This window comes from Myotis davidii, unplaced genomic scaffold (assembly GCF_000327345.1).
Source record: "Myotis davidii unplaced genomic scaffold, ASM32734v1 scaffold575, whole genome shotgun sequence".
NCBI lineage: Eukaryota > Metazoa > Chordata > Mammalia > Chiroptera > Vespertilionidae > Myotis > Myotis davidii.
In genome coordinates, this window is record NW_006290306.1 from 1,292,917 (window position 1) to 1,307,785 (window position 14,869).

Consider the following 14,869-nt stretch of genomic DNA (forward strand, 5'->3'; position numbering starts at 1 on the left):
GAAGGGGGTTGGGTGAGATGACCCTGATTCTTTCCAGATACAAACTTCCATCCCTCGATGAAGAGGAGAGACAAAGGTTGGCAGGGACTTCGCCTGAGCAGCAGCTGCAGGGTGGTGGCAGGCAGGCTCTGCACCAGGAGGCCCAGGGGGAGGAGGAACCCCTTAGGAAGACGATGGGCCAAAGCCTGGAGCTGGCAACTGGGAGGATTAGCTCAGGTCTCCTGGGTGATGTGAGGTGGGGGGCCAGGCAAGAGCCAAGGGCCAGGTGAAGTCAGGGGTTAGACCAGGACAAAGTCTACCTCCCATTGCAGAAGGGGCCAGATTGGAAGAAAGAAGCAGAGACCCAAGCTCTGCCTCCCAATGCGGCCACCTCAGGATCTTCCCTCCCAACTTCTGGAAGGAATAACCTGTATTCTGAGGCGGGGAGGATGTGTCAGGCTGAGTGCGACAGGAGTTTTGGAAGATCAGTCCTGGAGGGAAAACGCTAGCTTCCTGAGCTCCGAAAAGAGCCCAGATCACAGCCGGAGGCATGTGAGTGGAAACTTCCTAATGGCAGGGCTCTCCGAAGGCCAGCAACAGTGGCTGAGGTGAGGAAGATCCCGCCCCCTCCCCGCTTCCTTTCAAAGAAGACCATACCTCTGCCCAAGGCAGATTGCCTGAGAAATGGAGCCGTCTGCCCCAGCAGGAGACAGGAGGGGCAAGGTAGACTGAGGGTGGGGCATGCTGGGCTCGAGGGTTCAGAATTCTTAGAATTCTAAGAATTCTGGCTGTACCGTCCTTCTAGAAAAGCCCTCTCCCTCCCGCCTCACCTTTAAACAGCATGCTCATCCAGCCCCAGAAATCCTCCCTGCACCCTTAGTCAGAAGTCACAGCCCCCTGCTCTGGGCTCTGAGAACTTTACTTAGGCGCCTGCTTTGGGCACCTCTGACTGATGGGCACAGTACCCAGGTCTGGTCAGGAGGCAGAGATGTGGGCTCCCAACCAGAGACCTTGGGTCTGAATCCTATTTCTGCTACTGCTGAGCTGCAGGACTGTGAGCAAGCTACTTCACCACTCTGTGCCTCAGTTTCCTCTTCTGGAAAGTGGGAGTGATAATAGTACTTACCTCATAGGTGCTGTGAAGATTAAACAAAATAGCCACAGGACACAGTTAGCCAAGTGCCTGGCCATAGGAAGCATGCTCTACCTAGCGATTGCTGCTGCTGGGTTTTAACCTTGGGGGAGCGACCCCGCCTGGTTCACCTCCATACCCCCATCCCTTCCAGCACAGTGCTGGGTGGTGGGATTGAGCTCAGCCTGGGGATTATAGCTGCCCCCGGATGTGGCACTCGGGGGATGCTCTCTCAAGGTGCCCTGAGGAGCTGGTTTCCCAGGGAGAGCATCTGGATGTTATCTCTGCCTGTCCACACCCTGAGCAGATCCAAGAGGTCTCACCCATGCTGGCCCAGGCCTGGATTCTCACCCGCCCCCCCACATGCTCCTCCTCCCCACTTACCTGTCAGCGCTGAGGATGGGGCTGCTGGTGGAGAGGGGGCTAGGGGAGACAAAGGAGCCGCCCAGGGTCCCGTTCCTCAGGGGTGTGTCATGGCCATAGGCCTGAGCAGCTGGGGCGCTAAAGCTCTTGGGCTCAGGGTCCTGAGATCGGGGCCCAGCCACTGCCGTCCGCACCACCGACTCGACGTAGCTCCGGGGCTCTGGAAGCAGCAAGGAGACACAGACTGAGCACAGATCCATAGGGTGCCATGTGGACCCCATCCAAACTGCCAGGGCGCCCACCTCTCCAGAGTCCAGCCTTGGGGACAGCCAAGCACACAAAGGGCACTTCTGGGGCTCCTGCCAGCCCATGCCCAGCCCTCTTCCGCATCTTGGAGAAGCTGTGGGAGCCCCACAGAACCTTTCCATGGCCTCGCTCAGACCTCCCAGGAAAGGGCCCCAGCTCTGCCTCCCAATGCGGCCACCTCAGAATCTTCCCTCCCAGAGCCAGGATGTCCATCCACAGCTGGCATCCCTCTCAGCTGCTTCTTTTCTTTCACGACTCTGCCCCCAGCCCCCAGGCCCTTCTAGGTACTACAGGCACCGTTGTAGTCTGGGCTCTCTGTGGACCTAGAGCACCAGCCGGCCTTGCCCCTATCGGACAGCACCAGGGCTTACACAGGCTTCACCCCACACCCAGGAGCCCCAGACGGGCTTGCTGTCCTTGCAGCAGCCTGCACTGATGAGTCACACCCAGCCCCTTCATGCCAAGCACGCCCAGCCTCCTGCCTGACACACTTCGCATTCCTCCCGAGGCTGACACCATCATCCCCGCGTGGTGTTCAGAATATCCTAAGAGGAATGGGGTGGAGGGACAAGCCCAGAAAGGTCATCTCACAGATGAAGACCCTGAGGCCTGGAGAGTGAAATGTCGGGAGGCCGGGCCAGGGCTCGTCCAACTCCCCCCTCTGAGGCCAGCCCCAAACTAACTCGATATTAAGCAGGGAGAAGCAGCAGGACGCCCTGGGCTTCTCCAGGGACCTGATGAAGGATGGATGACATCCTCCACCTCCAAACCTGGCATAGGGTCCCATCTCCCTCAGGAGGGACGTGACTGAGCACAGACCCACCCTCTGCCCACAGTGCTGGCATCTGCTGAAACTAGCCCGAGGAACTGAAGAGCCTGTGCATGCCGGCCGGCCAGGCCCCGGTGCCTTTGTGGCCAGGACTGTGCTGATCACTGAGTCAGAACAGCCCCTCCCTTGGCCCAAAGAAAACACTACTTTGGAAGGAGCCTAATCACCACGGCGTTAGGAGCTCCTGGGCGTGTCTTCTGAAGTGACCTCAAGATGTGACATTGCATCCAGGCCCAGGGTCTGGGAGCTCTGTGGGCAACTCCAGCCAGAGGCTGCCAGCGGGTCCTAGTTTTCACAGAGTTCCCTCCAACCAACAGCAGGGGCAGTGGATGGGGGTGGGGCAGGATGTCTGCAAAGGGACAGCTCGGAGCAATCTATTCCAGGTGTGGGGTGCAGGGTGATGTAGCCTCAGCCACCTCAGCACTCAAAGTAGAGTCCATGTGGGCAGAGGGTCAGCAAGGCATCCTCAAGACCCCGCTCAACCAGCCCAGGCCACCTGCCCACTTCACATAAGCCCCAGGCCACATCCATTCCCAAGGCATTGGTGCTGTGCCATCTGTGCCCAAGGCCCTACTGGAACCAGGAGATGCCACAGAGATCTTCTGACCCGGGGCAGGCACACTTTCTTATAAAGGACCTGGTAGTAAATATGTTAGGCTTGGTGGTCAGACACCTCTGACACAACTACTCAATTCACTATTGCAGAGTGAGAGCAGCTGTGGCAACAGCACATAAACCAATGAGCATGTCTGAGTTGCAATAAAACTGTCTTACAAAAATAGATGGTGGACCAGATTTGACCAAGTTTGCTTACGTCTGGTCTAACCCATCTCCTCAGCCCAGAGAGGTGTAGTGATTTGTCCCAGAACACAGCCAATTAGTGGTTGTGGATACTAGCACCACGGCCTCCTGATCTCATTGGTGGCTCAGGGTGGCCTAGAGAGGGGCCACAGTCTCATGGGGGCACCCAGAACTGGCTGCTACCCAGAACTCCAACCCATTACCCAGAGAAGAGTCAACTCCACAGGGATATTAATAATGATAAAAATAGCCCTGGCTGGTGTTTCTCAGGGATTAGAGCACTGGCCCACACACTGAGGCGTCACGGGTTCGATTTCGGGTCAACAGCATGTACCTGGGTTGCATGTTCAATCCCCACTGGGGCACATGCATGAGGCAACCAATCAATGTGTCTCTCTTACATTGATGTCTCTCTCTCTCTCTCTTTCTCTCTCTCTCTCTCTCTCTCTCTCTCTTCCCCCTCCTCCCTTCGTCCCTTCTACTCTCTCTAAAAATTATTGAAGAAATATCCTCCAGAGAGGATTAACAAAATAATAATCATCATCATCATCATAATAATAATTATTATAATAGCAAACAATATATGAAGAAAGTAGGATTTGGGGAATGTAAGTATCTTGCCCAAGTCATACAGAGGCAAGTGGGAACCAGGTGGTCTGGGAACCAGGTGGTCTGGGAACCAGGTGGTCTGGCCCAGAGCCTGCTCTCTGGCCCACTGCACATATGGCCAGCTGAAAATTGGGGAGCTGATAATTTCAGTATATCTTTAGCCTTGGAGGCTGGCTCTGTGTCCTGGGGTAACCCAGCTTGGCAGAAGAGGGCCTCACACCCTCCCCACCATTCCTCACTGCCTGAGGTCACTCTTTCTGAAAATTCCTTCTGAACGCTTCCAGGCTCCCAGCCTCACCAGGGTCCCCACAGCACTCGGCACACTTCTCTCCCACCCAGGGACGGCCGGAGGATCCATCCGCCCCCTTGTGCAGTGCCTGACAACTAGTAGGCCCTAGATACGTCTTTGTCCCACAAACTAGCAGATGCATGATCTCTACCCTCCAGCCCTACCCAGATGAAGGTGCGTCATAACTAAGATCTAAGAGGCACACATTCATTTTTCTCATTCCCTGTAAGTCTTGTTGACCGCAAAGCTCAAGCTAAAACCCACATGACCTCTGAAGCGTGTGCTCTTCTCCCACCAGCAATGCCCCCCGGGTCCATGTAGATCTGGGTGAAGTTCCTTTGCTCAATCTCCGCTCCTCAGGAATCCAGAGCAAGAGGGACTTGAGGAAGTTATTTCATTTTCTGAGTCCATCTCAAGAACTATTCAAAACCAACCTTTTAGGCCAAAAACTCAGTTTTTCCAAGTTTTCAGACACAGATTTCTATACTGAAAATTCCTCCTTTTCCTGTCTATTCCTGCCCCACCCCACCTCAGTACCATGTACAACTTGTGGGCTCCCATTTTTTCTAGTCCATTGCCTTAACCACTCAGCCACGACTACTGCATGGGCTCACTTGTTGTATGGGTGACCTGGGAGAGGCTGCTGAAAATGGGAATGAGAATACGCACCTGCCCAGCCAGGATCAAGTGATAGGAGTTCCTTCTAATTCTTTCTTGGTGACTCCAGTTAGCTGTTTACACTCTGAACCACCATTGCTAGCCTGTGCCCCTGCCGGGCCTGAAGCCCCAACTGGGCCTGCGCCTGCATCCCTCCACCCTCTCTCCTGCTGCTTCCCTTCTCTCCTCCAATCCTGGGCAGCTGCACCCAGAGGCAACAGGGTTGGGCAGCGGGGGGGAGAGGTGGGGCCAGGGAGGGTGCTTCATGTAGAACATTCCAGGAGACCAAACCCATTCCAAGTGGCTGTTGGCGGCTGAGAGCAGCTGGAGACCCAAGAGAGACTTGGCCCTACCAGGCTGGGGGACTGTCGCCTCTTTACTCACACCCTAAAGTACATTCTCTGCCTCCCAGGAGAGGCTCTTTGCCTGGACAGGAGGGCGCCTGTCCACTCCAAGTAAATGAAGACTTGTGGGTGGGGGAGAGGGAGGAAGTAAAGAGACCCCCAAGTCCCAATCCAGAAGCTCAAAAGTCAGAATTTCAGACCTTTTCGATTGGGCCACATGCTAGTCCTCTGAGCTCCAATTACACCCCAGCCCTACCCCACTCAGCATCCCACCTGATGCTGAAATCTCACTTGTCTTTATACCCTCAGTGCCTCGGACAGGACCTGGCACATAGTAGGTGCTCAATAAGTCTGCATCCCACAGCCCTGCCCTAAAATCCCAGGTGCCACAGAACACCCAGCACCAAGGATCTCAGAGCAGGAAGAATCCCAGGAGGGGACATTTCTAGACCCATGTGTCTTCCTTTATGCAAAACCGAGCCCTCTAATCCTCTGGAGGAGCCAAACCTAACCTGAACGCCCCCTTTCCCTTTCCTCCCTGTGTCACTGAGAATATATTTCCTCCCTGTGTCACTGAGTATATACTCTGGATGTTGGCCTCATGTCTTTATTGCTAAAGGCTTTCTTCCTCTCCTTTCTTCATGAAAGAGTACCCAGTCCCCATGCCCAGTAAAGTCACTGTTGATGTTCAGAGGTTGTGCCCATGGCAACCACATGGAAAGGGACATCATCCACATGCTGATCCAATATAGGATCCCAGCTGTGCCTGACTGATGTGTGGGCCTAGACAAGTCATTTAACATCCCCATATGTCATCTCCTCACCTGTAAAACGGGGTTCCTAGCACCTTCTCCTCAGTGTTTCTGTGATTATCAAACAAGATGTGAAGTGACCCTACACAGTCTTGTCCCTGCCTGTTGAACCCCACTCTATACCACAGTCTCCCTGGTATCCCCTAATTCCAGCCTGCAGCTCCCCCTTGCTCTCAGCCTCACTGACTTTGTAGTTCCTACAAAAAACATGCTGTTGACTCCCACCCCAGGGCCTTTGCACATGCCCTTTGCCTCTACGTGGAATGCTCTCCTCCCATCCCAGTTCCACCAAGTTAATGTCACTCACTCTCACATCTCACTTCTTCAGCCAAGATCAGGGTCTTTGCTGTAAGGTCACATAAAACTTCATCCCTTCCCTTCAGAGCACTGACCTCGATATGTAATTCTGAGTGATCATTTAATTCTGGCTCCTGTTCATGCATATGCTCCATGAGGATTAGGAACCACTATATCCCCGAAGCCTGGCACGGGGCCTGTCCCATAGTAAGCACACAAAATATGTATTGACTAACTGAATCAATGAATGGCAGGATAAATTAATAGGCGCATTTAGCATGGTGCCTTGAACGGAGCAGAGTCCCCTGAAGTCTTTCTTTCCCCTGGCTGAGTAATTCTGCCTCTGACCACTTTTCTCACGGGCATTTTTTTCCCCCATCAAAGTATCAGCAGGGAAAGCAGAGTTTCAGAGGGTCAGCAAGGAATGTGCTTTCGTCTGACCAGGAGGCAGTACATGAGTCAGGAAAAATGAAACTGGCTGCCCACAGCCTAGCTCCCTGACCGACCCACCCCACTCCTCAGGCCATGGCAGCAATTCCAACCCCCACGCTGCACTCCCAGGGCGCCGTGCCTGGATGCAGGAGGAGGGCTTTGAAATGGCCACTTGACTAGGAGACAGGAGATATTTCCACACTCAGCCCCACTGCCTCCTAACTGTGGCCTGGGGCAGATGCCCCCACCGTCCCCACAAGCAGGCCCTCAGCTCCACAGCTGTGAAATGATGGGTGTGGCAGAGCTGATCCCCAAGAACCTTCCCCTCCTAACTCTGTGGCTTAGGGACAGATGGAAGCAGGGGAGGGGAGACTGGAGGCCTTGTAGGTGAGAGTCATGCATGTAGACAATGGGCAGGTCTCAGCTCGGTATTTTAGATACTCACTCCTCTGAAATGTCATCCCAAAGTGGAAAAGAGCCAAGGCCTGTCAGCCTGTGGGAGAGTCCCCCTCAAACCTTCCCGCGGGAGAGGGCTTGAGGGCCCACCAGTCTCTTGGAGTCAGCAACCACGAGGAGAGTGGGTGGGCATCTGAAAGACACGGCCGCTGGCTCCAGGGCCAAGCTTACTCTGCACTCCTGTCCCGGCTTCCCTGCCTGTCGGGAACCAGCAGCCAGGAGCAAGCTGCAGCTCACCCCGCTCTAGGATCGGTTGCTGGGTGCCTTGTTCTGCAACCTCCAGGCAGCCTGGCGTGGTTGCCCAAACTCCGGCTGAAAGTGGGCAAAACTTTATGGAATCCCCAGCCATCTTGCCTGGGGGATGGCAGATTCAGAGCAGCACAGCACATGCCCGCTTTGGGGGTAGAGTATCAAGGCGGTAAGTGCCAAGGAAAGCAGAAGTGGGTTTAAGGAAACTAGGCCACAGGGACCTTGGGTCCCAGTGGGAAGTCAGAACATCTAAAATGTCAAGCTGGAAGGTGCTTCTACACTCATCTAAGCCTCCCTGGTGGAGATGGCCTGACCATACCAGGTGCCACCAAACCACACCCAGGCCACCCAGGCTAGCACCCCCTTGTGTTTCACCTGCTGCTGAGTCCTCATTTGAACTCCGTTCCTAATAACGTAAAGGCTTTCAACCAGACTGCATCCCCTTTCTGCTTCCCCATGTACAATGTGGAGTTCATCTAAATTAGGGTTAGGTGGAGACACAGACACGCTAATGCCTTGAAACCGCCAACATTATGCGTATGGTATCCAGATGCACAGGGGTGGGTCCATAGCTTTTCTGAAATCCCCAAAGGCATCAAAATCCCAGAGAAATAGACCTCCTACCATTTGTATTGATAAGAAACCAGGCAAGAGCTTCAAGAGGTCAACTCATGGCGCTAAGATAGTGGTTCCAAGGGGTGACTGTCCCGTTAGGAGACACTTGCAATGTTGGAGACATTTTAATTATCATGAGTAGGTGGGTGCTACTGGCACCAGGCAGAGGCAGGGATGCTTCTAAACATCCCACAATGCACAGGGCAGCCCCACAACTAAGAATCATCCGGCCCCCAATGTCAGTAGTGCGAAGGTTGAAACCCCTGGTCCGAGCTCTGCATGCAGAGTACACCCAGGAAATGGAATAATGAGCCCCTGCCCTGCGTGAGTCTCCTCACCCTCCAAAGGGGCTTGCTGTACCCCAGGAGGCTGGCAGAAATGCCACTGGGGTGGCAGCGACAGGGAGTGTTTTGTCAGCAAGGCACCTGGGCACTAGCCACGCCTGAACCTGAGCCACGAGCTCCTCAGTCAGGGCTCAGGCAGTTTCTGGGGGACAGCTCATCACCAGGGGGTAGGGACCAGGAGGCTATGTGCCTGGTCCCTTAAGACGTGGTCAGCAAAGGGCTGCCCCCAACCAGCCAGCCAGCTCTGTGTGAAAAGCCATTCCCAGACCCGGACAGCGGGAAGCAGCACACAGCAAGCCAGCACTTACCTCCCGACGGCTCCATCACCTCCTGCCCCCCATCCTCCTCTGGGGAAGATGAGAAGAGAGGTGGGAGGAAAGAGAGGCAGGCGATGAAGAGGAGAGGGAGAGCAAAAGGGAGAGAAAGATCAATTAACAGAGCTTACTTCTTGAGAGAGAATTAGCTGAGAAAAGGGAGGTGGGAAAGCAGGGGTGACGCTAGGGCAGCGGTGACTCTCCACAGAAGTGCCCCGAGGGGAGGGGTGAGGTCCACCCTGACAGGACCCCGGGTTCCAGGGCACCTGGGCATGGTGGCAAGGTGCTCGGGGCACACAGTGTAAAGAGGACCTGGCTCCCAGGAGCTGCAGGCACGGCTCCCATGGCTCTAAGTCCAAGCCACCCCTGTCACAGCCGCTGCCCAGGGCTCTCTCAGGCTGGGTCTCAAGCAGGAGTGTCCTGGCCTGGTGAGAGGCCGCCCCACCCCCTTTTCTCCTGTGTCCCTGGCCATGCAGAACCTCCTGAGTGGGAGGCTGTGCCAGGCCGTGTGTCTGTGGGTCACACACACATGCCATTGTGCTCCTACCTGGCAGGATCAGTCTTCTGGTGACTAAGGAAAAGAAGCCACGTTGGCCCCAGAGTCCCAGCCCAGCCCTAACACCTGAGTCTAGAGAGCAAGTTCTGGACTCAGCATGCTGGAAATGGCCACTGAGGGCCCAGGGCCCCCACTGTCTCCTTCCCCCACAGGAAGGAGAGGAGCGGGGAGATGAGACAAGGAAGTGGGAGGTGTGAGCCTGGTATGAGTGTGTGTGGGCATGCCTGCAGTTGTGCGCACATGTGTATGCGTACACGAGTGTCTGAACACCAGGACACGGGGCAGCCTGGCTTCTGGCAGAGAGCTAACCAACTCCAAGGAAACCGAGGCCAGGCCTCAAATCCCCAAGTCAGAGGACGTTGGGAGTGGTGCTGACCCCACAAGTCAATGGGCAGGAAGGCTGCAAAGGGATCTCCCGCCTCAATCCGGGCCTCAGCATGGGCACAACCCAAGCTGCCAACTTGTTTCCAGGAAGGTCTGGATAACCCACCACCTCTGGGCCCCGCCCAGGACCACAGGGGTCCTCCGAGTCCCCACTCCTCCCTCTGGCCTCCCCACCATCTCCCTTCTAGCCACAGCCACTCACCGCCCTTGGGATGCAACAGGATATCGGCTGGGTTGTGGGGTTTCAGGCCCAGAGCAGACAGGGGTGTCTTGGCCAGACCTGGAGGGGAGCGCACTGTGCGGGAAAGAAGAGGGGAGGCATGGGGAGTGAGTCGGGAGGTGTAGGGGAGGGGGGCAGGAGAGAAGGTACCCATTGGTGAGGGCTTATTGGGGAGGAATGGGCCACAGGAGCGGGAACAGAGGAACCAGTCCCAGCCTAGGAGCGCACTGCTGCGGCTCCACTGCCCTTCCCTGTCTGGGTGTTTCTCTGCAGTTTGAAGGTAAACTGAGTCGGGATATGGTGTCCTTGTCCTGGCCTTGCCTCTCCACCTTGAGAAAATCCTTCCTTTCCCTAGGCCCTTAGTTTCTTCACTACAGTCACTTTACATGCCATGGTTTAACATACATGCAGGTTTCTTTGGCTATCTCTGATTTTTCCCATATGTTATTCCCTCTTCCTCCTCCTCTCCCCCCATACATAGTCTTTCTAAGCCAGGCACTTAGATGGACTTAGAGAACAAAAGAAAATGGAGCATCCAGAGGGCACATCCTGTCACGGACAGATGGAGGAGAAGGGGTCAGTGGAACCATGCCAACCCTGAGAGTCCAGGCCAGTGGCAGCCAAAGGTCTTTGACTCGCAACCAAGCATGTCCTTTGCACACTCCAGGCAGAATTTCTCAGCTTGGGGCCCTCTATTCCCCAAAACCTCAGTGTTCTAGAAGAGGAAGAAGCCCAATCTCCACAATCCTCGGGCCAGAGCACCAACTCCCTGCACTAACCTCAGGTCCCTCCCAAGCCACATGTCCAGGTCAGAAGTGTCACATAACACACAAGGTCAGAAAGGGCTGCCAGGCTTTGTCCCACCAGCCAAGGAAGAGGCCAGACTCTAAACTGATCTACAGAGAGATTGTTACACCCAGTCACGAGATTTTTCAATGGTGGCTGCCATGTATCCTAACACATCTCCAAAGAGAAGCAAAAAAAAAGAGCTCTGTTTCTGCTATCCCGGTCATCAGGAGCCTGCAGAAAACATGAGCTCTGAGGACACGCAGCCACACAGATCCGCCAGCCGAAGCGGCCTGCCCCGTACCCACAGCCTCAGCAGACTAGCTGTGGCCCTCAGCTGTCCCCCAAAGCAGCTCTGGGACTCTCTCTGGCCCCATCTACCTTTCCCAAAAGACAGTGAGACCTACAGGAAATCAACAAAAAATACAATCTCTCAAGGCAAGTAACCTATATAACTTCTGTGTGTTTGCAGGTGTGTAGGTACGTGTCTGTGAGAATAGCGAGACATCACAGGGCTCCAGTGGGTAGCCCACTCCTGCCCTCCACCTCACTTTGTCCTCAGATGCCAAAAAGATAAATACAGCAGAGGGGACAACTGTGTACAAACACACAGCCGGGCATTGGGTAGGTCTAGGTGTGGTGACTGTTGGTCCCGCCCTCTCCCTTTACACACATACACAGAAGTGTCTTGCCATAGACACTTATCAGCACATATTAATGTTTGTCACACAATGGATTTTAATGCCCAGCTTCAGAGGCCATGAGGAACCATGAAGGCTCTCCAGGCCTCAAGTGTGGGAGGTTTCTCTCATTTCCCCTCATGCAACTCCAGCTCCCTACTTGCTCATGCCCCCAGTCTGCAGGACCTGGCCCTTCTCTGAGGCAGACGAGTGGGTGGCCCTACAGCCAGGCAAAGCTTTTGCTTCAGGGAGAATTCCTTGCATTTCTCTGCCTCTGCCCTCTCTCCCAGCCCTGTGCATGGATGAAACCTCTAACTTACTCTCCCCTCCCCCTCCAGGGCACCCAGGACTGACCAAGGGGAGAAAGAGAAAAACTGGGAGCGTGAACAAGTAGTAAAACCCAACCCAAGCTCAGCCTACAGGGCTTCCGTCCCAAACAGGAGGATGGCCAAGATCTTGGCTATTCGGACTGATAGGGAATTAGAGTAGGTGTGAAGGTGAAGGGTAAGGCCAGGGAGAGACTCCAGGGAGTCATAAATGACCACAGAGCTGCCTCTTGAGTAGATTGCCCAGGGCTTGTACTGTCCAATAGGGTCGCCATGAGCCACATAGGGCTACGGAGAACCTGCAATGTGACTAGTCTGAACCGCACACAGATTTCATAGACTTGGTGTGAAACAGGAGCACAAAATATCTCAATATTTACCATTCCATGTTGAAATGATAATATTTTAGATCGCTGGGGTTAAATAAAATCTATTATTAAAATTCATTTCACTGGTTTCTTTTTATATTTTTTAGAGATTGAAAAATACCTCATTACTATTTTTATAGTGATTTACCTGTTGAGATGATAATATTTTGGATACTTGGGGTTAAATAAAAAAGATCATTAAATTTAGTTTCTCCAGTTTCTCGGTATGTTTTTTAAATGTGGCTACTTGAAATGTTTAAATAACAAATGTGGCTCATGTTATATTTCCTTTGGACAGCATTGCTCTAGGGAGAGCCATGGCCTCCGGTCATGACGTCAGCCTCCCGCATGCCCCAGATAGCAGGCGACACAAGTTCTACTGGAGCAAGGGCCTGGTTCTGCTGTCAGCCACCAGGAGAACACAGGGCCCACCCAGCTCTCCTCCTCACACCCCTCCCCTCTCACAGGGCAAAGGCATAGATAGCTTGGGCCCAGCCCAGCCAACCCGATCCCAGAGCGACACCAGTCCCCCCTCCTCTGCCAACCCAGGCCTCTCCTGGGAACCCTGGAGCCTTCACAGCCCAGTGTTGTTCCTTCACTGCTTCCCCACAAAGCGCTTCTCCAAGCTCCTCTGCACAGTCTCTTCCCCCATAAAAAGGAGCACTGTCCCACTCCTGTGCTCATCCAGCCTTCTCTTCGGGTGGAAACCCCTCTGACCTTTGGGGATTTGCCTCTTTGGTGAGTGCATCGGGGGTGCAGACTAAATGCTCCCGCCTGAAGGCCAAGGATGGGAGAGATGGGACTCAGTAAGCCTGAGCATGCGGGGCCTTTCTTTCCTTGACAGACACTGAATGACGGGCTCGGACGCACACAGAAATAGGCATTAGAAGCAAGAAGGTTAAGGGCTGTCTTGCTTGTCACAAAGAGTCACTTTAGAGTACGGGATGTTTTGTATGGAGGACGCAAAGTCTCAACGTCTAGAAAAACTCCACACCCAGGAGCCCAGGGGCCCCAATGTCAGTCAGTAGGACCCTAATACGTCGCTGCTGTCTCTGTAGATGTGGGGGTGTGGACCACAGAAAAGAAGGGAAATGGGGCTAAACGGTGAAGTGAAATGAGCCACAGGGTGACTAAGGACAGACTGTGGCTCTGCTCAACTTTGCCAGCACCCCCACCCCAAACCTGGGGTGCTTACACAAGCAGGGATTGAGAGGGGCCTGAGGGGACCCAAGGAAGACAGGCTTAGCGGGGAGCTCTTACCCCCACTGGGCGGTGGACTGGATGGAGCGGTTCCCTCCATCTCCTCGAAGGCCTCTTTGTAGCTGTGCAAGTGGGGCTGCAGGAGAAAAACAAGGGGAGGAAAGGGGATACATTAGTGGCCATAACCTTGAGAAGGAGGTGTTTCCCAGTTAACCAGGCCACAAAGCCCCTCGCCAACCCAACCCTTCACCCCTACCAGGTGAACAGAGATCAAAGGCAGATGCTGCCCAAATTCATGGCCCCTACAACTCCTTGTAGCCAAGAGAATGGAAAGTGGTTATTTTGCCAGGCCGTTTGTAAGGCACAGGCGGACTTCAGGAGCACCTGCTTTGGAAATATTTCAAACAGGGCCGAAGTGAAGAGCTGGGGTCAGGGGACACGGGTCCTAGCAGAAGGCAGGAGAGAAAAGATGTCCAAAAGCTATTCATGTCCAGAATGACTCAGCCTGGATTCTATCGGACACGGACTACTCGCATCAGAACCTTCCAGAGTGCACGTGTAGAATGCAGGTTCCCCATCCCAGAGCTAACACGCCGGAACCTCTGGAGGTGGATTTGGGAATCTACATTTTAACAAACTCCCGGTGATCATTACGCACATTGAAGTTTAAGATCCAATGCCTCAAACCACTGAAATGTCTCAGCAATGCAAAGGTTTGGGCATTGAAGTTAGATCTCCAGGGAAAATCCTATACCTAGCAAGGGCTCAAAAACACTTTGTCAGACTCTATGATCTGCTTTGAAGTCTATAGACTGTGGTCGCTGTGTCACACCCAGATTCTTACCAACCGCCCAGGGAACTCTTTAGGAGTCAAGAAGGGAACTCAATCTCAATGTTAATGAAAGACGCGAGGACATAAAAGCTATTTAGGGAAGGAAATGAGCTCCAGGTTCCACATGCTGAAGCCTTGGGTGAGGATGCGGAGAGGAAAACAATTACTAGGTTACTGACAGGTCTGTGCTGCCCAGTGGACCATCATGTTGCTGGGGCATTCAGATGGGCTCCACTACCTTCTGTGGCCCCAGCATGTGGTCTAAGGACTCACCTCTTTGGGCCGCCCTCCAGGATTGAGAGCAATTGTGAGAGCCAGCTCTGGGGACACACACTGGACTGGGGAGCGCACCCCAGGACTCCGGGGGGATGAGGGTTCTGGAGACTGGTTTTCATACTGTCCATCGCTGGCTGCCCGCCTCCGGAGAGGGGCTGGGGGCTCTGCAGGCTGCTTCTCCCGAGCCTGCACCCCTGGGAGGAATGGCAGGGCAGAGAGGGCCATGAGAATATTGTACAAGAAAGGATCGATGGGGCCTGATTCCCCCAGAGGAGACAGTGCACACTCAGGGGCCATGCTGGAGGTGGGCCTGCCTCCCTCTGCACCTCCCCCTGCCTCCCTCTGCCCACACCCTGGGTTTCTCTGCAGGGCGGGGGACCTGCGCAAGTTGGGCTGGCCTTCACCAGGAATCG

At 54.3% G+C, this 14,869-nt stretch overlaps 1 protein-coding gene across 12 annotated transcripts in view; it reads right to left on the reverse strand.

Annotated features, from left to right (window-relative positions):
* Positions 1–14,869, reverse strand: part of TNS1 (tensin 1) — a 127,413-nt gene that overhangs the window by 16,044 nt on the left and 96,500 nt on the right. For 7 of the 12 annotated variants that reach the window (XM_015563612.1, XM_015563611.1, XM_015563606.1 and 4 more), the window contains 5 exons: positions 14,454–14,650; positions 13,409–13,484; positions 9,971–10,063; positions 8,823–8,861; positions 1,496–1,694 (listed from right to left, as the gene is read on the reverse strand). In XM_015563612.1, coding sequence (XP_015419098.1) covers positions 1,496–1,694; positions 8,823–8,861; positions 9,971–10,063; positions 13,409–13,484; positions 14,454–14,650 — 604 coding nt within the window. Of the gene's footprint in view, positions 1–1,495; positions 1,695–8,822; positions 8,862–9,375; positions 9,400–9,970; positions 10,064–13,408; positions 13,485–14,453; positions 14,651–14,869 lie in introns of all 12 variants that reach the window. The other 5 variants (XM_006763312.2, XM_006763314.2, XM_015563607.1 and 2 more) reach the window with 3 other exon arrangements.